At 36.7% G+C, this 21,318-nt stretch overlaps 9 protein-coding genes across 14 annotated transcripts in view; 5 read left to right on the top strand and 4 right to left on the bottom strand.

The window, feature by feature from the left end:
• LOC104754387 (uncharacterized protein OsI_027940-like) overlaps nucleotides 1-1,471 on the top strand; it is a 2,097-nt gene extending 626 nt beyond the window's left edge. Inside the window, exons 2-6 of the mRNA XM_010476568.1 lie at nucleotides 162-348; nucleotides 446-602; nucleotides 694-749; nucleotides 835-976; nucleotides 1,117-1,471. Of these exons, the coding sequence (XP_010474870.1) occupies nucleotides 162-348; nucleotides 446-602; nucleotides 694-749; nucleotides 835-976; nucleotides 1,117-1,223 (649 nt within the window). The 3' untranslated portion in view covers nucleotides 1,224-1,471. The remainder of the gene's footprint in view (nucleotides 1-161; nucleotides 349-445; nucleotides 603-693; nucleotides 750-834; nucleotides 977-1,116) is intronic.
• Nucleotides 1,836-3,039, top strand: LOC104754385 (nucleolar protein 16-like). The gene is made up of 3 exons (XM_010476565.2): nucleotides 1,836-2,244; nucleotides 2,554-2,675; nucleotides 2,757-3,039. Exons 1-3 carry the CDS (start codon nucleotides 1,905-1,907, stop codon nucleotides 2,868-2,870), a joined length of 576 nt encoding a protein of 191 aa, XP_010474867.1. The 5' UTR covers nucleotides 1,836-1,904; the 3' UTR covers nucleotides 2,871-3,039.
• LOC104754386 (E3 ubiquitin-protein ligase BAH1-like) lies at nucleotides 3,026-5,183 on the bottom strand. Its single transcript, XM_010476567.2, has 6 exons — nucleotides 4,730-5,183; nucleotides 4,407-4,654; nucleotides 4,037-4,318; nucleotides 3,635-3,772; nucleotides 3,488-3,546; nucleotides 3,026-3,352 (listed from the first exon to the last, which is right to left on the bottom strand). Exons 1-6 carry the CDS (start codon nucleotides 4,914-4,916, stop codon nucleotides 3,247-3,249), a joined length of 1,020 nt encoding a protein of 339 aa, XP_010474869.1. The 5' UTR covers nucleotides 4,917-5,183; the 3' UTR covers nucleotides 3,026-3,246.
• LOC104754384 (beta-glucosidase 11) lies at nucleotides 8,638-11,659 on the bottom strand. Of its 2 annotated transcripts, XM_010476564.2 has the most exons (13): nucleotides 11,334-11,653; nucleotides 11,154-11,217; nucleotides 11,023-11,078; nucleotides 10,798-10,873; nucleotides 10,645-10,716; nucleotides 10,452-10,539; nucleotides 10,110-10,365; nucleotides 9,898-10,013; nucleotides 9,590-9,810; nucleotides 9,483-9,511; nucleotides 9,310-9,397; nucleotides 9,104-9,194; nucleotides 8,638-9,015 (listed from the first exon to the last, which is right to left on the bottom strand). In XM_010476564.2, the coding sequence occupies exons 1-13, from the start codon at nucleotides 11,466-11,468 to the stop codon at nucleotides 8,814-8,816; spliced, it is 1,494 nt and encodes a 497-aa protein (XP_010474866.1). In that variant the 5' UTR covers nucleotides 11,469-11,653; the 3' UTR covers nucleotides 8,638-8,813. The 2 variants fall into 2 exon arrangements, with proteins under 2 accessions (XP_010474866.1, XP_010474865.1); XM_010476563.2 differs by having other exon boundaries at nucleotides 9,898-10,365; nucleotides 11,334-11,659.
• Nucleotides 11,841-14,871, bottom strand: LOC104754382 (serine/arginine-rich-splicing factor SR34). Of its 3 annotated transcripts, none has more exons than XM_010476560.2 (13): nucleotides 14,777-14,870; nucleotides 14,585-14,676; nucleotides 14,407-14,472; nucleotides 14,238-14,312; nucleotides 13,986-14,130; nucleotides 13,854-13,900; nucleotides 13,709-13,766; nucleotides 13,584-13,633; nucleotides 13,435-13,491; nucleotides 13,149-13,354; nucleotides 12,334-12,367; nucleotides 12,165-12,244; nucleotides 11,841-12,079 (listed from the first exon to the last, which is right to left on the bottom strand). In XM_010476560.2, exons 2-13 carry the CDS (start codon nucleotides 14,669-14,671, stop codon nucleotides 12,076-12,078), a joined length of 909 nt encoding a protein of 302 aa, XP_010474862.1. In that variant the 5' UTR covers nucleotides 14,672-14,676; nucleotides 14,777-14,870; the 3' UTR covers nucleotides 11,841-12,075. The 3 variants fall into 3 exon arrangements, with proteins under 3 accessions (XP_010474862.1, XP_010474863.1, XP_010474864.1); XM_010476561.2 differs by having other exon boundaries at nucleotides 14,585-14,672; nucleotides 14,777-14,838; XM_010476562.2 differs by lacking the exons at nucleotides 11,841-12,079; nucleotides 12,165-12,244; nucleotides 12,334-12,367 and adding exons at nucleotides 12,389-12,697; nucleotides 12,776-12,862 and having other exon boundaries at nucleotides 14,777-14,871.
• LOC104754381 lies at nucleotides 14,972-16,732 on the top strand. Of its 3 annotated transcripts, XR_762115.2 has the most exons (3): nucleotides 14,972-15,822; nucleotides 15,961-16,137; nucleotides 16,278-16,367. XR_762115.2 is itself a non-coding variant. In XM_010476558.2 (2 exons), exons 1-2 carry the CDS (start codon nucleotides 15,156-15,158, stop codon nucleotides 16,487-16,489), a joined length of 882 nt encoding a protein of 293 aa, XP_010474860.1. In that variant the 5' UTR covers nucleotides 14,974-15,155; the 3' UTR covers nucleotides 16,490-16,732. The 3 variants fall into 3 exon arrangements, 2 of the variants coding, with proteins under 2 accessions (XP_010474860.1, XP_010474861.1); XM_010476558.2 differs by lacking the exon at nucleotides 15,961-16,137 and having other exon boundaries at nucleotides 14,974-15,822; nucleotides 16,275-16,732; XM_010476559.2 differs by lacking the exon at nucleotides 15,961-16,137 and having other exon boundaries at nucleotides 14,976-15,822; nucleotides 16,278-16,726.
• Nucleotides 16,941-17,443, top strand: LOC104754380 (putative 60S ribosomal protein L22-1). Its single transcript, XM_010476557.1, has 2 exons — nucleotides 16,941-17,179; nucleotides 17,296-17,443. Exons 1-2 carry the CDS (start codon nucleotides 16,941-16,943, stop codon nucleotides 17,441-17,443), a joined length of 387 nt encoding a protein of 128 aa, XP_010474859.1.
• LOC104754379 (protein SENESCENCE-ASSOCIATED GENE 21, mitochondrial-like) lies at nucleotides 18,277-19,016 on the top strand. The gene is made up of 2 exons (XM_010476556.2): nucleotides 18,277-18,505; nucleotides 18,619-19,016. Exons 1-2 carry the CDS (start codon nucleotides 18,432-18,434, stop codon nucleotides 18,836-18,838), a joined length of 294 nt encoding a protein of 97 aa, XP_010474858.1. The 5' UTR covers nucleotides 18,277-18,431; the 3' UTR covers nucleotides 18,839-19,016.
• Nucleotides 20,506-21,312, bottom strand: LOC104754378. Its single transcript, XM_010476554.1, has one exon. The coding sequence runs from the start codon at nucleotides 21,308-21,310 to the stop codon at nucleotides 20,807-20,809; it is 504 nt and encodes a 167-aa protein (XP_010474856.1). The 5' UTR covers nucleotides 21,311-21,312; the 3' UTR covers nucleotides 20,506-20,806.

Here is a 21,318-nt window from a genome sequence, read left to right as displayed (position 1 = left end):
GGGGGGGTTTGGGATCTGTGCTTTTAGGGTTTTAAAGTTACTGTTTTTTTTGTTAGCCTGAGAATGCTGAATTATTGGGATTATGCTAAGTGCTCTTGTTGTTCTTACGGTTATTTGCTTTTTTTCATCCTTGATTTGTTTGTTTCTGTGTGATATTGCAGTCATCATCCAGAAGTGAAGTGGGCTGAGAGAGCTGATAAGGTTTATTTAACTGTGCAATTGACTGATGCTAAGGATGCAGATGTTAAGCTTGATCCTGAGGGAGTCTTTAATTTCTCTGCTAAAGCTGGATCTGATAACCAGCTTTATGAGCTTAAGCTTGAGCTTAACGATAAGGTCAATGTAGAGGTTAGATGATCAGACTTTTTGTAAAGTCTCCTCGTTTTTTGTTTCTTCTTATTTGGTTTTTAATTGTCTCCTTTTTTTTTTTTTTTTTTTTGATCAGGAAAGCAAAATCAACATCGGATTAAGAAGCATATTCTGCATCTTGGAGAAAACAGAACCGAAATGGTGGAATAAGCTATTGCGTGGAGGGAAACCGCCTCACTATGTTAAAGTTGATTGGGACAAGTGGGTTGATGAGGATGAAGATACCCCCACTGGTTAGCACTTTCTTGACCACATCTATTCATCTTCACTTTCTGCACTTGCATAATTCTGTAGGCATTGTTAATTTTGGTTTCCCTTGTATAGGTCCTGAAGATATGGATATGGCTGGAATGGGCGGAATGGGTGGAATGGATTTCTCGGTTTGCTTTTTAGCTTACACTGTCAACTAACTTCTGCTTCGTTTGCTTAAGATTTGAGGACTGAATATTTCTCTTCTTCTTGTAGAACTTTGGTGGAATGGGAGGCATGGGTGGGATGGGGGGTATGGAAGGCCTCGGAGGGCTTCAAGGGCTTGGTGGAATGGGAGGAATGGGTGGACTTGGCGGAATGAACAGTATGGAAGAATTTGAAGATAGTGATGATGAAGGTGAGATCTTTTTCAATACCCTTTTATTTGCTTAAAGTTTTGATCAGATCATTCTTGATACAGTGATATGGTTTAGCAGTGTTATGTCCTGTAATCAATCAATTAGAACTCTGAGCAACCAAATGATTCTGTATATGCAGGAGAAGAAGCCAACTCTGGAGACAAAAAGGAGGAAAATCAAGCTCCTGCCCATGCGACAGAAGAGGCGAAAACCGAAGAGCAAACAGCTGTGAAGAGTGACAAATGAAAAAACTGTCCTTAAAACCATTTGGTATGACTAACCGAGAAGAGTCTTTATGTGTTTATAAATATTATTGCGGAATGGTTCCATCTTTTAAATCAATTCCCTCTGCTTACTTTTTTTTTGGGATTGTTGAGTTCTCTTATATGGTTTGATCTTTTTTTTTTTTGGTCAACTTAAAATGTTCTTTCGAACATGCAATTGTTTGGTTGTTGTGATGACATAAGAGTTTGTGAGAAGAAGCTCTTCTTTAAGTTTGTTGATCTTCAGAAATCAGAACTCAAGCATTACACAGAACTCTACTTTAAGAAGCTCTACATAGTAGTCTATATGATCCTAGTCTAAGCTTAAGAGCGGACACAAACGGAGTTTAAGAATTACCTATGAAAATTGCAAACTTTATTTCGTTTGAAAATTTGAACCATCAAGATATGCAGAATTGGACTATGAATATAACTTCGTTAAAATCTTTTCTTTTTAACTTACTAGTTACTACTCTTCACTGTAATGGTAACGTCGTATTTTTTTCATTAAAATATAATTCTATAATAATGTGAAAGAAAAAAAACAATAAAAACGACATCGTTTCTCAAAACCCTTGTTAAGTAAAACCCTTCCGCCGCGGACTTCATCTCTCTCTCTCACTCTTTGCTTCATCGCAAAAGAAAAAATCGGCGAGAGACAGAGATGGCGAGGTCAAGAAGAAAGTACAGAAACTCTAGGGCTAAAGTTCGCGTAGCTCTTCCGAAGAAGAACCCTAATATCTTCAAGCCAGCTTTCAACTTCCCACCCAAGCTCCGCGCTCTCATGGGGGACGATGTCCCCGAATGGGACGACCAAGCTAGTGTTATCCAGAACTACAGATCCTTCGGCGTCATCTCTAACCCTAATTTGCTTCGTTCTCGCACTGACCACATGATCCAGGATCCTTCCCTCAACATTCCTCCACATCCAGAACCATCCACCGATGACCCTACTGCTAAGGAGTTCGAGCCCATCGATTCCGGAAGCGAACTTGAGGAAGACGGTACGTTTTCCAATTCCATTTTTAGCTTCTAGCTGGAGACTAGTCTCTTGATGAAGTCGGTATTGAGAATAATTTGAAAATTAGGGTTTAGAGTGACAAATTAAACTGAGAGAAAATTAGGGTTTAGAGTGACAAATTAGAAAATTAGGGTTTAGAGTGACAAAGTTGGGGGAAAGTGATTAGCTTTTGGATTCTTCACACATTCATAGATATGTATCTCGTTGTGAAAAGCAGTTTTACAGAGTTGGATGCAAGTTTCCATTTTTTGGGTAACTAATTTGTCCAAATGCGTTGTTCTGAGATGTGTAGATCTTAAGACAGCTTTGGGGAAGCAAAGAAAAGATGGAAAGAGTGCTCCTTTACAGCCGCTTACGACTATGCAACGCACTCATATCAGACGTTTGGTTGAGAAACATGGAGATGACATTGAGGTTTGATCTATTATTAGTCTACCAAACTTTTTTACTTTGTCTGATTCTCTTTTTCCTTCTAACATGTATTTGTTGGAACAGGGCATGTTCCGAGACAGAAAGCTAAACTCTATGCAGCATTCGCTTGGGACACTACGAAAGCTATGCACAAGATATCAGATGTACAAGGATAAGAACCCTATTTTAGTTCCATGATGATGATCATTATGATGATGAGATCTTTGTATTGTCTGATGATCATTATGATGATGAGATCTTTGTATTGTCTGCTCATTTTTGTTATAAACTTACGCCAACACTACAACTGTTTGAACTTCTAATATTTGGGAACCCCTTTTATGGTATGAAAATCATATGCAAACTATATATTATAGCAAACGCTTAAGAGTTTTCATTTTTCACTAACAAATCGTCATCCTCTGTGTAAGCAAACACATACTTACAGAGGAAAACATATCACAATCAACATTGAGTCTTTCAAAAGCTTATTATCAAAACCAAGAATCTTCTAGATATTTCACAATCAACATTGAGTCTTTCAAAATACTTCCAAATATAGCCAGTTATATTATTATATTCCAGTGAAGCTTCGGCATTGGTAATCCCAGTACTCCTTGGCCTGCTGTAACCTTTCTGCTCTCTCTGTTTTACGCCGTTCTTCCCAATACTCTCTGCAGCTGCAATTTTCAGGTTTTAGAAATTGTAATTTAGTCCATCTCCTTTTAGTTATCTCCCCAGATAGGCAGATACCCTCAAATCTTAAGAGGCTGGTTTTTAAAGACTATAAGAAGATTGGTTGTATATGCATTTACCTTCGCTTAAGTAAGATATTGAGCTCATCCAAATGCAGAGCACCTTTATAAACCCCATCCTGATATCAAATGGACGAAGAAACAAGGATCAAGAGCATGAAACAAGGAAGACTAAGTTGTAATTAGCAGTGGAGAATGGAGTCTAACCTCACGGCAAAGCGGACATTTTTCAGTTAGCTCTGCGGTTTTCAAGCCATCAATTACGTTTACTGATGCAGCAGAGCAAGCACACATGTAGCAATATATGTGACCACATGTTAGAGCTATCGGATCAAACACCGTGTCCTGTTTACACCATCAATTGTAAAATACGTCAGTTCAAGACTTATTCCTAGCATTACGTAAGTATCTCTCAGTCACATGCTAGAAAAAGACTTAGTCTTTGAAACGGAATCTTCCAGAGGAGAGTGGAACAGCACCTTGACACGACAAAACTTAGACTTTATCCCTATAGGCTGATACTATCTTCTATAATTCAGATTACTAATAAGTCAACCAACAGGTTTATTGACATTGAGATTCTATCGAGTCGTTTAAAGTTTTGCTTACCAGGCATATTGAACAAGTCAAGTCAATGTCAACTTTTACGGAATCAGAGAGCTCGCAGGAGAGTAAAGGCTTCCCATCATCAAACGTCAAAGAGCAACCATCAAACAGTGCATGAACAGGAGGATGAGGAGAAGCCACAGCAGCAGCTCCAGATTCCTTCTTAGTCTCTTTCAGATTGATGTGAAACGCCATAAGCTCACAAAGCCATGGTGATTGAAGGATCTCGATTCGCATTTTCTGGACTTGTGTCTTAAACAATTGTCCTTGCCTAGACTCATGAATCTGGCAAAACAAAAGATGCAAACATATTTATAAATTGAATAAAAAAGTGTTCAAATTTGGGATCTTTAATAGGATACATAAACCAAACCTTGTCATATTTCTTGAGGATTTTTCTAATGGCGACGGCATTGATGAGAGCGTAATTAACCAAGTCTTTGCCCTCTTGAATCAAACCAAGATGGCTTTTTTTACGACTATTGCCTTTGAACCAAGTAAGACACTTTGTGAAACTAGAAGCTAAATGTAGCTCAAGAAGCTTCTGAGCATTCTCGTTAAACCATCCAACTACGTCTTCCATCTCCTTGAGAAGCTCCGGGAAAAAATTCCCATCACAAACTAGAAAAAAACAAAAACAAATCCATCACTCTGTTTTCAAAAAAACTCTCTCAGGGGAATTAAGTCGAACAGTACCTGTGCATCCACGAGGACAATTCTGGTCATGTTGTTGTTGTTGTTGATCAATAAAAGCCATAGGACCATCATGGTTTCTTCTGCATTTCTTGAGAACCTTCTTGAGTTTCTTAAACCCAACACCGGGAAGATTCTTCTTCTGCTTCTGTACTTGCATGTACTCTTCATACTTCTTACAAAACTTCATCTTTTCTCTCACAATCGCAGAAGAATCTCTCAATTTTCAATAATAAAGGATTTAAATTTTAGATGACCATCAACAAAAAAAAAACAATTCAATTCAAAAAAACAGGATTTGATCAAGAAAACAAAATAAAATTTTGATCTCTCCTCTTCGTTCTTATCTCTCTCTCTCTTGCGTCTCGTGATGGATTTTATTATGTATTGAAACAGAACAGAGGAGAGACGTATTAATGAATAAAAACGAAGGGTGTGAGAGGTCGGCGGAAAAAAACAAGTTGTAAATTTAAATGAAATTTTTAGGGGAAAACAAAAAAAAAAAGTCAAAACTTTAAATGAAATTTTTGGGGAACATATCTTTCTTCCTTTTAAAAAAAAGGTGAAGTTTGTGTATATTAAATTTTGCAGTGCAAAGATTGACCCATTTTGGTGGATTCATCAATTTCACTGACTTCTTTATTTATTTATTTTTGTATAAATATTATTTGACATTTAAGGCAGATTCTTTACTAAAAAATATTTGAAGATTTGTTTTTTATATAAATTTAATGAGCACATTTGTTGCACATCATACACTAATGCCACGTGGATTCGAAAATCTGGATTGGTATTAACTCACTGGTCATATATTTATTTTATTTTTTTATGTGAAATATCTATGTATAGTAGTAGTAGATCTGAGGTATGTATACTTTTATCTTTTTATAAAAAAAATCATTATGTAAGAATTATTTAGAGTAGTGTTACTATATTATTAAAATTACAAGAAAATTCACCTAGGGGATTCTAATGGTTATTTGGTTAAAAAAAACAAAAAAAAAAAATCAGTGAAACTTTAACTACCATGATAGATAGAAAAACTGAGGAAAACTTCCATTATTATCAGTAGTGTTTATCTTCAGAAGATGTGATCAATTTGTTTGTTTAGACATAGTGTTTGTCTTTGTTATTATTGGTAGTTTTCCTCTATTCTTAGTTATTGGATACGGTCTATTTCATTTTTGGCCTTCAATTTTTCTATTTAGTATTATAAGTTGTTTTCGAGAACTTATCCATTGTCCCTCAGCTTTAGACTCCCTCTTTTAGGTTTTAGACTCCGGAAATGCTTAAGATGTATTTCACCATGTATTCTTTCAAGTTTAATCAATAACTAGGTGATATACGTGCTACAGCACGGGATTATATATTTTGTTAGTTATTTTTTTTGTAATTTGTATTTTTGTAATATAGTTTTTTATTTTAATTTATTTTCTTTGTTTATATAGTATTTATTTGTATATTTGGGGTTATACAGTAAATTGGAAATCCTAATAGAGTAAGTAGTTTGTAAAATGTAGTTTTTCACGGAAACAGACACACCACAATAGTAGATAGTACGTAGTTTTGTAAGAGAATAGACACTCCGCAATATCGGATAGTAGTTTTGTAAGAGGATAGACACACCCTGCTTCCATGGCTTAATTTATAGTTTGATAAAAATACATGTTTTAACGGATTTAACTCAAAAAAATTTTATATTTTAAATTTTTAAGAATTAAAATATTAATATTACTTAAATATTTTATAGACTTTAAATATATTATAATATTTTAAACTTTCGACGGAGTTCAAATATTTATAATAATTTAAACATTGTATAAAAAATTAAATATTTATAATATTTTAAACTTTTTTAAAAAACGTAAATATATTATAATATATTTACTTTTTAAAAGTTTAAATATTTTCAAATATAGAATCAAATTAAACTGTTAAATTTGGATACCTGATAAATCAAGCTTCCTGCTCATTTGTACTCAAAACATTTTAGTCACATATTTATAGTGATTATGAACCATATTCCATAATATTTAGTCGATGTGGGATATACACCTTTTCTGTAAATTAGTTTACAACTTTACATATATATAATTTCTGCGTTTTTAATTCTTTCTATCTATACTACTCACAATTAATTACTAAAATTTTGTTAAGGAAATATTATAATATCGGAAATCAAGCAATTTAGTCAGATTTGGTAACTTGAATATTCGTTTTTAAAGATTTTAACTGAATCACTAAATATTCCTTTTAAAAGATTATCTGTTGAGATCAATCTCGGTAATTAAGGAAATATCCGAACTTTTGGTAATTAAAATTTATGGTTTTCATTTAAATACCTTAAAGGAAAATGAAATCAGAGTGTTTGCCTATAACGAATAACTCTGTTTGGGATTTTAAATAACTAATCTTGAATGAAATAATATACTGGATCCGAAAAATATTATTCTGGAGTACAAACAGATCTGCGGATTTTTTTCCTTCTGTAGTCGGATATGTTAGGATCCGCGTCCCGACCCGGCAATTTTTAAGTAATCGACCGAGGGTATTTTCGTCATTTAATGAAATCAAAACTATAGATTAATTAGATTAAATTTGGTGATTCTCTAATCATTTTTAATGAAAAACCTACCAAAACCAAGTCATGGTTTATTTTTACTCTAGAAAGTACTTCTGCTTTAAGAGTATAGATATCAGATGACAAAAAAAAATAGAAAACCTGAGGAAAACAAATAATAAATTAATCTATAATATTTTTAAGATAATTATAATTATTAATTTTTTTCAACAACAAAAAGATAAAGATGCCACCGCATGAAGGGCCCTATGAAGGCTTTTCTTCTTTGTTGGGTTAAAATTATAAACTTTTAGAAACAGTAATTAAGAATACAATACAGTTTCTTTCTTCTTGGAAGTTTTTTTTTATATTGATTTTGGATTTAGCCACCAAAAATCTTTGCTTTTTGTTTTTCAGTTTCAAAGCCGCGCATTTTGTCTATTTTTATTAACTTGACGACCCCTTTCCCTTACTTATGTGTGTATCATGATTTTGCACTAATCATATTGTCTTCACCAATCACCGCCACTGTCCTCTTTTCTCTACTTAATTAATTACATTCTTTGTCTCATTCTTATACTTACTTTAGTTTGCTTCGGATTTTTGTTAACTCTTGCGTAGTTTTATTCCTCCGAGAATGTGATTCTTTTTTATCTTTTACAAAACAAAACAAAAAAACATTAGAGGGATATAGCTCTTTTAATATGCTTTTGAAAAGTTTCAAAGAAGATGCTCAAGTGGCGAAGAAAATTTAACTTGAAACTTTCTTTAATCTACTTTATCTTTATTTCAATGGTGTAAATAGTGATGCATGTACTAAACCCTAGCATTTTTGTTTTCTTTTTAAAATAATTTAATTGAAAAAGCTGTATGTATGAATTGTATTTTTACTTTATAATGAGGTAATGTGATGACATATAATGTCATGATTTTTTCATCTGGCTATATCTTCTTGTAGGTTTGAACGTTTCTATTCATTAGTATTTTTTACTTTTGCGATATCAAAATATATCGACAAAATTTTAAAGTGGCACACCATTCGTTTGTCTGCTCAAGTGGTCATTTGTTTTATTCAATTCGACTGGTTGTGATCATTTCTAGCCCCAGTGGCCAGTGCGATTGAAGTTTTCAAAAGGTGAAACAAAAATACAAATTAGGCAAAGATATTCGTATTTTACGGTTAGTAACATTGATACCCTTTAGTATTTGACAAGAGAGCAATCGTCGTGTCTTGCGTAATTGAAATGCAAACGACACTTGAGGAATATTAGTATGGCTCTTTTATACGAAAGTGTCATGTCTTGCTTCGTACGCAATCAATTAAAGCTAGGTCAAACACGCTAAACCCAGCTTTAATGTTAATCCGAATACTATATCGAGATAGAGTATAGAAAGAATACAGAATTATCATGACCGTTGAACTTCGAATTGTATTGGACTAATCAAACATAAATTGTTACAATACCAACACCTATTTCCATCTCACATTGTTTATTTTTCTATATAGATTTATTGTAAAAAGTATGATCAAGATGAAGCATGCGATGGCTGGTGCTGTGTTCCCATGAGGAAGGAAGAGTACCAGTGAGCAGAGAGTTTAGGGGTCCTCTTAAGATTAGGATCCTTGAAGTCCACGTAATACAATCCATAGCTCTTCTCGTACCCACCAAACAGCTCAAACACATCCATCAATGACCACTGAAAATATCCTTTTACGTTCGCTCCTTTCCTGCAATGAGAACATCTTTATACTTAGAATCTGACTGGCCGGCACAATCATTGAATGAGAATTGTCCTACTTTAATTTTTACTGTTACCTGAGTGAATGAAGCACTGCTTCAATGTATGAGCTCAGATACTTAATCCTCGGTGTGTCCTCAAGTGATGAGCTGTGAGGAGTCACCTGACCTGTAAATGAAAAAATCAATCACCAGAGAGAGAGAGAGAGAGAGAGAGCGTTTCAGACACATGAAGCAGCAAACTAAAATCTGAGAGACAAATAGAGAGAGAGAGAGAGAGAGACCATTCTCTAAGATATAGACAGGAGGGTTTTCATAAGATTCTTTGATATACAAAAGTATTTGTTCCAGACTCCATGGTGTGTTTGCATGCTGAAAGAAGTAAAATCATCAGACATTAATCTTGTCTCCTCATTTAAGTGATCACATTGTATGTAACTTATATCTACATACAAACCTCATTCTCGAACGTTGTGTTTCCAAACACTGCAACCGCAAATTGGAGAAACCAGAGTGAGCCAGATTTTTAGCTTTAATATTTCAGACAGTATCTATGTAACTTACAGGTCAGTTCCGCAGCCAAGTCTGTGATGAAATTCTGGGGATTTGGTTTCAAAGAGGAAGAGTTGTCCTTGACGTAAATTGTCATGTAATGTATCACTCCTACGAAATCGAACGCGCCCTTAATTTGTTCTGACTCCTCCTTTGTAAAAGCTGGCAATCGAGACCCAACGTTGGTCTTCATCGTCTCAGGATAATCTCCAAACACCAGCGGATGTAAAATCCTAACAATAACCGAATCAAGAGAGACTCAACTAATCAAAATATAGAACATGTAAGTAACATCCTTGAATTGGATTCTTTAGACTTACCAACCAATATAGAAGTCATTCACTCTAGCTGTTGCCTGCTTATCCTCTACAGAGTTAGTTAAAGGGACAACACCGTATGCGTATACGCTAATGCCTACTGATCCATGTTGCTTGTACTGTGTAATGAATGAAGAGGAGATACTAGCTGAGCTAAAGATAATGCAATGCATATGAGAGACAGGAAGAGAGAAAAAAAGAACAGAGAGAAGAACCTTGTACTGTTTCTTGTATAAGTTTGTAGCAGAAGCATGTGCGAGCAAAATATTGTGTACAGCAATATAAGGTTCAACGGAAGAGTTTCCACTGGAACAATTAAGTCCAAATGGAGGAGAGCATCGAGCAGGCGGTGTTATACCGGCGTCATACCCTCCAAGGGCAAACACATTGACCTCATTTATAGTAGTCCAGTGTGACACTCTATCTCCAAACTCTTTGAAGCAAGTATTTGCATAAGCTGTGAAGTCTCTCCTACAATCATTACAAGAAGATTTATGGAATCATTTTAATATTACTAGTCAAAAAGAAGAACTTAGAAGAACGGAGAAGAATCATACACGCTTTCTTGGCTGAGCCAGCCTCCATATTCATCTTCTAAGGCCTGTGGAAGATCAAAGTGGTGCAATGTAACATGTGGCTGGATTCCTGCTTAGGCAAATCACCAGTAATACATCATTACATGCGGATACAAGAAGAGTTCTTTGGTACTTCTATATAGCTAATTAAAAAGGCTCAGGGTACAAATTTAACCATGAGTGACTAATTCATCTATAAGATTGTTGTAGTATTGTAGACCCTTGGGATTGACTGGTCCTCTTCCACCTGAAATAAATCCAACTGCGTAAAGCTTTCATATTGAGAATGCTTCGATTAAATTCTCAATCAATATGCGGACAATAATACTTGGTAAAAGCCTTGACCATGATATGGAAAATTTGTAAGCCTCCAATCCTATGTCTGCCATGAGCTTCACATCTTCCTGCAAACATCAAGCAATGTTAATGCCTGAATTGGTCGGTCGATGAAGAGATTTACTATATCAAAGTTCCATCTGTCACACGGAACGAACTGAGACGCAAACAGAGAGATATGTAATAATAATTACAGTAGATGATAAAATTCAGGGACCTTGTATTTGTGATATTGGTCACACGCAACATCTGCAGCTGCTACTCCAGAGTGTCCTACAATGAAACTATGATGATCAAGCAAAGAAACCATTCTGTTGGTTAAACTATGATCAAGCAAAGAAACCAAACCGGCATGAGCGAAAACATCCCAAATGCTAGGAGTTCTCCCATCTTCGTTGGCAGCTCCTTCCACCTGTTGTAAATCACATGGACAAAACACTGTTTTATCTTATCGTTTATAATGGGAGCATGAAGGTGAAAATATAGTGTAAAAATCTCAGCATAGGTTTAGGAGAAGGTATAAGGAACCTGATAAGCTGATGTGCCAGACCCAAACACAAAGTCTGGTGGGAAATCATTTCTGGTGTATTGTAGGGACGTTACTGCGGTATAAGCCAAAGCCAACAGAGGAAGGAGCATGAGACTATCGTTCAACAGTTTCATCTCTCTCTCTGGTCTCCTCACCAAACAGAGCAAAAACTTTTAGCAAACAAGTACAATAATGAACGGTGAACACATGATGTATATCTTTTTAGAGTTGAGAAATTTGGTTAAAACACGAAATTTCATTGTCTGGACTCTGTTTCTGCAGTGAGTCCAGTCCGTTTGGCAAGTTTGATGAAGAAGTCAAGTGCAAAAAGTCCAATAAAAAGAAGATACGTTGCAGACATGATGTGTGCGGCTTTAAAGAGCTTTTGTTTGCTTCCTTCGTTTTAGTCTCTTTTGTTTGGAACCACAAGTTACTAGAATCTTACCGGCCCCGGATTGGGTCTAAACTAGACGTCGTTGCTAATTATATAACAAACGATAAATCAGAAGAAGAAAAATAGAGGATATCTTCAATAAAAACATCATTCCCCAAAGTAATGGATCCTGAATATGTATAATGGCAATTACGAAACAGCATTTCCAAAACTTGTCTCATCTTTCTTCAGTCACTCACTAATAAGCGTTAAGATATGATCCACTTCAAAAAGAAAAACAGAATTTTTTTCCCCCCAAGCTAGAAGATGCTTCTCTTCTCTGTTTCTTCACCTGATTATCTCATATATTACCTGCAAACAAGAGCTCAGGTTTAGATTTACGCACTAGACATCAAAACTAGATTAGCAATGTTCATTTATAAGAGAGAATATGTACCTCGATGGACTCCTAGTGTTGTTGATAGGGCTCTTGGCAGGACTTGGCTTGCTGGGGCTTTTGCTTGCTTCCTTCTGAACCTGCGATACATTAAGCTATTAAGATAACGAACAATGTAAAACCGAATGTAATATCATACTAAAAGAGGGACAAGATTTGGATTACGCACAGGAGGTAGGGGAGATCTTGATCTTGAACGAGATCTGCAAAAGTCCAAGAAAACAAACCAAGATTCAGAAACCCAAACATATCATTCTGTTCGGTACTGTTCACCTTGATGCCTCATCTATCTTAAAGAGATCAAGCATTTGCAAAAAGAAGAAGTAACTTAAACCAATCAACACTGCTACTTAGGTAAAACAAAGGAGATTTCTCAAAACCATGTAGCAAAACAATTTTGTAGCAAAATGTGCCATGGACGTCCCAACTCCCAAGGGAACCCGAGATTTCCATATTGTCATCATCCATCAGGCAAATTTAGTTTTATTGAATCCCGATAAATATTGTGATCCAATGTCTCCATTGTTATCCATCTAGCAGCAACGGAAATTAGTGAATACTACATAAGCAAGCCAGATGGAGCAAAGCCTCTTATCCAAAGTTTCCCATACCTCTGAGTCGAAATACTTGTGAACAACCAAGAATTTCCATCCAGATATTAATTTCCATTTTCTACTCGATCGTATGTAAATCCATATCTATGAATCAAAACCATATTCTACTCAGGAAAGCAAAGACCAGACTAAAAATGCAAGGTTAATCTCGCAAAGCTCAGCCAGAAATGGGGTAAGCATTTAGATATAGGTATGGAGTATGGAGAGACAATAATGGCTACCGTCTCAAAATATCATATGCTCAATCAACAAGAACTTTGGAGTCATCAACAATGACTTTTCAAATCAGATTTTTATGAACTTCACAGGAAAATCTACTTACTAAGAAATGCTACCTGATGCATTTTGAAAAAAAGTATAAAATCATTACCTTCTTGGAGACAGTGACCTTGACTTTGAGCGGGGGGCAGGAGATCTCGAGGTAGATTTTGCAGGCGACCTACGTGAAGACTTTGCCTTTGGACTCCTGCTTCGGCTCAAGCTCCGCCCACGGCTGCGGCTGCGACTACGACTCCTAGAATATGATCTTCCCCTGCTAGGGCTCCTAGAATCCTTCCTCGAATCATATTCTCTAACCTAAATAGATATGGAAAACCGAATTCAAAACGCAAAAATGAAAAGATCAAAAATTTACAGGAAACACAGCTTCAACGAACCCGAACATATCCATGAGAAAACGCGTTTCGAAACTCTGTGTCATCAAGCTTTTTCACCTGGAGAAATTGAAGAGTAGGAACTAATTAGTCATATAGGATTCCTATAACAAAGTCTCAACCACAGAACAGACACAGGTTAAATATCTCACCGCATACTTCATGTCCTCATAGCAGGTGTAATCCACAACTCCAGTTGTACCTACAAAATAAGATTGTCCAAGATTTAAATCTTTCAACTCGATCTAGAGTCACAAGATCAGATGAGCACAATTACCTCTACCATCACGGTACACTTGTGAGAAACAAACATCCCCTCCTTTGCGCATGTGATCCTACAGGAAAAGTGATTCGTGTTGGAAATCAGAAACCTTTGAAGATAAAAGGGAAAATGAGAAGTTCATCCACCAGTGTGTACTCACCTTGAGATCTTGCCAAGAAGCAGATGAAGGCAAGCCTGTCACCAGAACTATGGTGGAAACAAAATCAAATTAGAGATTATTTCTACAAATGTGGACAAAATAATGCTAGTTAAATGACTACTTAGTACTTACCACGAAACTCTGATCTCCTAGATGGCCCACGACTACCACCATCGCCACGGCCATCACCGCGGCCACGACCACCACCACGGCCACCACCATTGAAACTACCACGAGAATCATCTGTTGAACGCCTCCCACCATGAGCTAATTCCACCTAAAAAAAGCCAACATTGATTTAAGTTAAGATTAAAAACCAATCTGAAATTGCTCAAGTATCTATCTATGTAAACAATTTCTTCAATATGATAGATGATAACTAACCCGTAAGCGATGGCCATCAAAGTCATAGCCATCCCGACCATGAATAGCATCTTCAGCATCCCGAGCATCATCAAACTAGACAGGTTGTAGAAGCAGATTCAAGCATTTATAGTCGAATAAGACATGTTGTTGTAAGAATAATGGTTGCGGAATTGGTAGGTAAGCTGACCTCAACGAAGGCATAGCCAGGAGGCCTTGGCGGGACCTTCAAATCAATTTGAACAACTGGTCCATACTGCAACAACAATGGAAGAGCAAATGTCACGGAGACTTCCTCCATAAGAGTGTTACAAGCCAAAGCACAAGATTGGATGTGAGGAAAACAAATTAAAAACCGAAAATTTTACCTTACTGAACAAATCTTCAACCTCTCTCTCGCGGATATCTCCAGGAAGGTTTCCGACATACACAGTTCTACTCGAACGGCTGCTCATTCTTCCTGTCCCAAATCAAAACACACAACTTCAAGACAAGATTCGGACAAGACACAAAACCTAAGTGAGAAAATCTGAAACAGAGAAGGGGTGGAGATATTTCACCTGTTGGTCGATTTTGAGATCGCAGCCTCCTAAATTTGGGAATTAGGGTTTCCAGAGGTGGCGGATAGGTTTAATACTACTAAAGTACTAATAGTGATACAACCAGTGAACAAAGCGGGTCACGTGCGTCACGTGCAGTGACGTTTTTGAAAAGAAACAATTCAATTATTCAATCCAAAAACAAAGGGAGCAACTTTAACATTCACTATCATCTCTCTCTCTTACAAAATCATCTCTCTCTCTTACAAAATCTTACAGCTTCATGTTTTAAGCGTTTGAAAGATCCGATCTTTTTTCACACGATCAGGGTTTTGGCGGTTAGTAGTACTGTTATCTCTCCGTTGATCAGAATAAAAAGTTCTTAAAGCTTTATATATATATGTCTCCAAAACATTTGGAATTGTCACAAAGCTCCGTCGAGTCTTGCACCTTACATCTTCTCTCATGGCGGCCGTTTCAAACCACCGCTAGTTCCAAAACCCTGGATTCATCAACAGAGCAGCCACACAAACCGTATGACTCTCACTCCACTCCCAAACGTCCTTGTCTCTCCGACCGATCCACCGCTTTCTCCATCGAAGCTTTTAGCCGCCTCTCGATAGCAGACGAGGACAACAGTGGAGTGAAATCGAGTTACACGAGAGGAGGTTTCAGGCCTGTGGAGAGAAAACGGCGTCGTCGTGGGTCGAGATCGGTTTCTGGTCGAAGTAGTGATCGGAGCGGGACTCTTCGGTGTTGCTCTGTGAATGCTCAAGTGACCACTTGCTCTGAGTTTCAATTCGCTGTTGGTGGTGGTACTACTGATTCTAGTGGGGAGTTGTTCTGTGAAGCGAATTGGTCCTCTGATGTGAGTGAGGCGGCGCGTAATTTACGGAGAGATCGAGATTTTGGTGAAAAGGAAGGAGGGTTTGGGATTGGGGTCGTTGAATCAATGGGTAACGAATCCGGTTACGGGAGCGAACCTGGTTATAGAGGTGATGCTGAAATCGGTTATGGTGATGAGTTTGATGAGGAAGAAGAAGACTCTAAGCCCTTGTTTTGGGGAGGTATAGATCTAAATCTCTGTTCTCCTTCAATTTTGATCATTGATCGAGTTTGAAGATTTTGTTTGGATCCTCATCCTATAGAGTCTGAAGTTGGAACCTTTATACAAAGAGAAAGATAAGTCTAATCTTATTTGACAGTGGGACGGTGTTGGCTTTTGAACTCGCATTGTAACTGATCTTGGGACTCGTACTAGAAATGGCTTGTTGGATAGAAATTGGATATGCTTCCTAAGTCGATATAGTTCGAGTAATGTCATTCCGACAGTCGTCTTAAGTCTATGTTTCAGCCAAAGATACTTACTTTCAACTTTCAAGGTATTTAGTTGCGAAACCAAGTTACAAACTTGCTAGACCACTAACTAGTGTTGGTTTGTAATTGAAAAGCCTTTGCCTTGAGATGGTGTGTCTTTGCTCTGTGAGAAATATGAATTTGATGTTTCTTGTTTGTTAAGCAGGTACAGAATCAAGCAAGGAGATTTGTGCTGGCGAGAAACAGTTCTCTGACAAAAAGTCTCACTATAGATGCCGCCGAGGCAGAAGGAATGATTACAACAAAGCTGTTGATTTCATGACTCACGACATTTCTTTACTTCATCTTCAACCTCGTAGATTTGATCAAAACAATGGCGCTTCTTCAGGTGAGGGATGTCGAACCAGAGTGAGATGATAACTACTTTAGGAGTCTGCAAAGCGAAATCAGCAAAGCCTTGATAAGTTGTATATAGATGCTGTCTTCATAATTTTGTGTTCTAAAGAGAATAAACCAAGGTTGATGTAGTTTCCTTCACACGTTTTAAATGCTGAGACTACTCCAGGGAAGCAACAAATTGTAATGTGATTTTGTAAAGATGCTCGTTTGTTTCAATGCGAACCATAATGTATATACCCCCTATCAGATTTGGGGTATACGGTTTAAGAACCGGTAATTCCAGACCAAACCGAGATTAGCCAAGTAAGTAGCCCAAGTATTGGGCCTGAAGTCCATTGGGCTAAAGAGTAAACAAAACCCTAGGGTACTCTTGTGGGTCGTTTATATATTCCATCCCTAAAACCTCGCCGCGGGAAGAATTTCATCCTTTTAAGCGAGGGTTTCGTTTTGATTCAATCTCTGTAGAAAGATGACTCGAGGAGTAGCGGTGAAGTCGAGTGGAGCTGGTGCTAAGAAGAAAGGAGTATCGTTCGTGATTGACTGCTCCAAACCAGTTGATGATACGATCATGGAGATCGCCACGCTTGAGAAGTTTCTTCAGGAACGTATCAAGGTCGGAGGTAAAGCCGGTGCTCTTGGTAACTCCGTTTCTATTACCCGAGACAAGGGAAAGATCACCGTCAACGCAGATTCCAACTTCTCAAAACAGTACACTTCTCTTTTCTTCTTTCTCACGCTTTCACAAACCCTAATTAAATTGCTCTTCATTTGCAAAAATTTTGATACGGGTTTTGAAATGCTTAAAACATGGTTTTTTGGATCAGATACTTGAAGTATCTAACGAAGAAGTATTTGAATAAATACAATCTCCGTGATTGGCTACGTGTGATTGCATCTAACAAAGACAAAAATGTTTATGAGGTACGATACTTCAGGATTGACGACGAGCCAGCTAGTGACGAAGAGGATTAAGCTCGACCTTCTTCGTTCCTTTTTAATTACAATTAGTCTATATTAGTTATTTATTCCTACCAAATTTTTTATGTGTGTATTTGGGAATGAATTGATGGTTAAGATTGACACAAAAATGACTAAATTCATTTTTAAAATTTCTGAAAGAAAAGAGTGACTAATGGAATGGCCGACTCTTTTTTTGGGGCCGTCTTGGTTCGGCAGAATTGAGTGATGGCGACTCGACCTAGGCGTAAACAAATATCTGCATTTATTTTTTTCTTGATCTTATGCAGTTATGCTAACAACATTAATTTCTTTTAAAACCTATACAATGCTAATTATATTTTAATTTTATTGTTGGAAAAATATATATAAAGGTTAAAAGGCGTAAAAGTTATATTACAGTATTTTTGTTTATAATTAGATTAGTTAATTATATTTTGTTTTGATTTAATCGGTTTAATTACGTAAAAATAACAATTTTAATTTACAAGTTACAACTATAAAAACCCTAAACCCAATTAAATAAAAAAAGAAACAGAAAAAAACAAAAAAACAATAACTTTGGGTGGATTATCTTCTTTCTCTTTATCTCTAATTTCTAGAAATGCTAATGTAAGGGCGGATTCTTTGGCACGCCAAGCGCGTACATCTCCGCACCAAGTTTTGTTTGTAAACAATTTCCCAACCAATTGGCTCGTTTGAGCTGATCTTTTGTTGTTAAANAAAAAAAAAAAAAAAAAAAAAAAAAAAAAAAAAAAAAAAAAAAAAAAAAAAACTTTGGGTGAAAGCCTAAGCTGGCGCAGCCTCTAAGCTCTTCTTCCTCTATAAAAACCCTACTCTCCTCTCTCTTCCTTCTCACCCTACAAAACAGTTTGACATCAGTTAAGAGCAGATCAAGCTTCTTCGATCTCGTTGATATCTCTTCTTCTTCTGCGGCTTCGAACAAGAACCTGAGAAACCTCTCTTTTTGTTCTCTGTTCTCGTTATACCCTTAAACCACACAATGGCTCGTTCTCTCTCCAACGCTAAGATCCTCTCTGTCTTCGTTTCCGAAAAGCTCTCAAACGCTGTTTTCAGGTAAAAAAAAAAAACTCCTTTCATCTGATTACAAGAAAACGTATGTATTGGTATTGCTCTGTTTTCTCTACTCGCCTTTAACGAAACGGTGACGTTTATTGGGATCTATTCAGACGAGGGTTCGCCGTCGCAGCCAAAACGGTGTCAGAGGGGAGCGTTTCGAGCGGTGAAACCGCTTCTTCCGCTGTGATGAAGAACAAAGTTGTGGAAGCCTCAAGCGAGAAGGCGCCATGGGTTCCAGACCCTAAAACCGGTTATTACAGACCAGAAACCGTTTCTGAAGAGATTGATCCGGCTGAGCTACGAGCTGTTCTCTTGAACAACAAGCAATAATTAATTTTTAAAACCGTTTTATTTTCATTAATCCTCTGTTTTAATGAGGAGATTAAGGAAAAATAGGTTATGATCCTTTGCGGTGAACCCAAATTTATTCCGTTGCTATTTGTGTAATAATCGTATCGTATAATTGATACTTTTTATCTATATCATTAATTTGTTAAATTTTTAAGGCTTCCAAGTTCCATATACATACGACGTAATAAGAAAAAGAAAAAAAAAATCAAGAAACGGTTTTACTATGACTCAAAGTCAACGAAAAGAAATTACTCTTAACCAAATCTAATAGGTATAGAATGTTATAAGTTTTATGTCAGTATAGACTATGGTCTAATAGACCCGAGAGGTGCAAACTAATAAGAGTTATTTGATCCCAATCAGGCTTTGCATTGCCTTATTTACTCACTCGGTTCAAACATACATAACAAATTCATGTGCTTGGTAACCTATGACCTATTTCAAAACGTCTATAACCCATCTTCGAGTAATATATCACCACGAACAATATATCAAAATTAAATATCTATTTTGACCATATTGTTTCTTTAATTATTAGAATTTTAAATGTGGTATTGAAAAAAGAAGCTTCAAAATACTGACGTGAAATCATGTATGTCATCTTTAGATATTTGTTCTCACACTAACAACAAATCAAAGCCATAGACAATGCAACCACGTGGCAAGTCATGTTGTAGTTAGGGAAATGTTGATCATAGAAATAAGTAAAGTTTAATACAAGCAATAGAAAAACAAGAAGCCGAGAAGCTCTTAACTTGTGAGCCTCAGAAATTTAGCTTTAGCCTTTATGGTATGAAGACCACATAACTTCCGTGTTAATGGTTGAGACTTGAGAAGAAGTGGCTCATTCTAAATCCCAAAGGCCAACATGCAATTCACAAAGACATAAGAAAAGTTTGTAGCCTCACGTTCTTAACTAAATGGCGCTTCTTAAGCTAAATATAGATTTTTTTTTTTATAACTTTCAGCACAATCTAGATCTTTATCTGTTGTATACGCAAATACATGTTTACCAATTTTCAAATTCGGGTGGATCATCAAACATATACATGGAGAAAGTAGAGTCGCGAAGTCAAGGACCAGTCCTACTCTTTTGGGGGTTTTATACAGTTCTTTGTTTTATATGGTGTACAATATTTATGTATTTGAAAATCTTTTATTAGAACTAGCATACATTCACACAATTATACCAGAATCCGGATATGTTCCAAAAGTTGAATCTGTTATCCAAGTCAAGTCAAGATCTGGTTCAACTGAGATCATCTGAAATTCTGAATACCAAGTAAACAAGTTTTCAACGAATCAAAACTTTTATCTCATCTGAGAAACAATCATGACACTGGAACAACAACAACACTAAAAGAAAAAACTACCTTCCTACGTGTTCATCTTCAAAATACTGTTCCCAATAACCAGGATTGGAGCTTACACAAAAGATTGGCCAACCACTGTAGCCTAGTTTACATCTAAACTTGTGTTCATGTTCAAGTTTGATTCCTTGTACCTTCAGTGGAGGATCTTGACCACTTTAGTTTTATCAAGTCATTGATGAGAAAGATAAGACCATGTTTGTGGGCAGAGAATCTAAATCACAAACTAACACAGATCATGGAGTTCAAAAACCCAATGATCTCAAAACCATCTTCTTAGTGAAGTAAAATTTATTATCATCACTAGGCTACAATCAACTTCCAAAGAGCCCTATCATGATGGACCAAAGATCTAACATTTCATACAACACATTGGTAGGATGCAACACACAAACCAATGATCAGCCAAAACGAAAACCAAATTGTCTCAATGTCTCCACCCTTTTTATTCCAGATGGGTTCATAAATACAATTCATCGGTTTGATCCAAATAAGAGATACAAACAAAGCATTGACTGAAACAAAGAACCCAGACAAATTAAAATAATTGGAGATAGAACCAAAAAAGTCTTAACCTTTAAACGGAAGAAACAAAAGGGTTTCTTCCCAAACTCTCCTCAATCGAATTACAATCAAACCCGCATCCACACTGCGGCGACTCGTAAAACTCATCGATCGCAAAGTTCGCCGATGTAATCCCAACAGAGAACTCGAGTTCGTCACCGTTCCTGACAACCTCAACGATATTAAGCCACAAGAATAAAACTTTGACCTTCACGCCGGTAAGTTTCGTGAGCTTGTTCTCCGATATGTATCCAGAGATTGTAGATTTGTAATCCAACTGGTACGAGCCTTGAAGAGCGAAACTGCACGATTTGTTGAAATACGCGTGAAATTTGCCAGTGGATTCATCTAGATCATATGATACGACTCCTTTAGGAAGGATTCCGACGGGAAAGTTGTAGCTTTGGAGGATAGAGTACGCCGTCGGCAAATCGTCGTTTGTAGCGGCGGCGATGAATGGCGAATGAAGGCAGAGAAAGAAGAGGAACGAGACGATCGAAATCGGAAGCAGAGTCATGTCGATGG

The sequence above is a fragment of the Camelina sativa genome, chromosome 17 (assembly GCF_000633955.1).
Source record: "Camelina sativa cultivar DH55 chromosome 17, Cs, whole genome shotgun sequence".
In the NCBI taxonomy this organism is placed as follows: Eukaryota; Viridiplantae; Streptophyta; class Magnoliopsida; order Brassicales; family Brassicaceae; genus Camelina; species Camelina sativa.
Note: the sequence above shows the minus strand (reverse complement) of the source record. Positions and strands in the feature narration are given on the sequence as shown.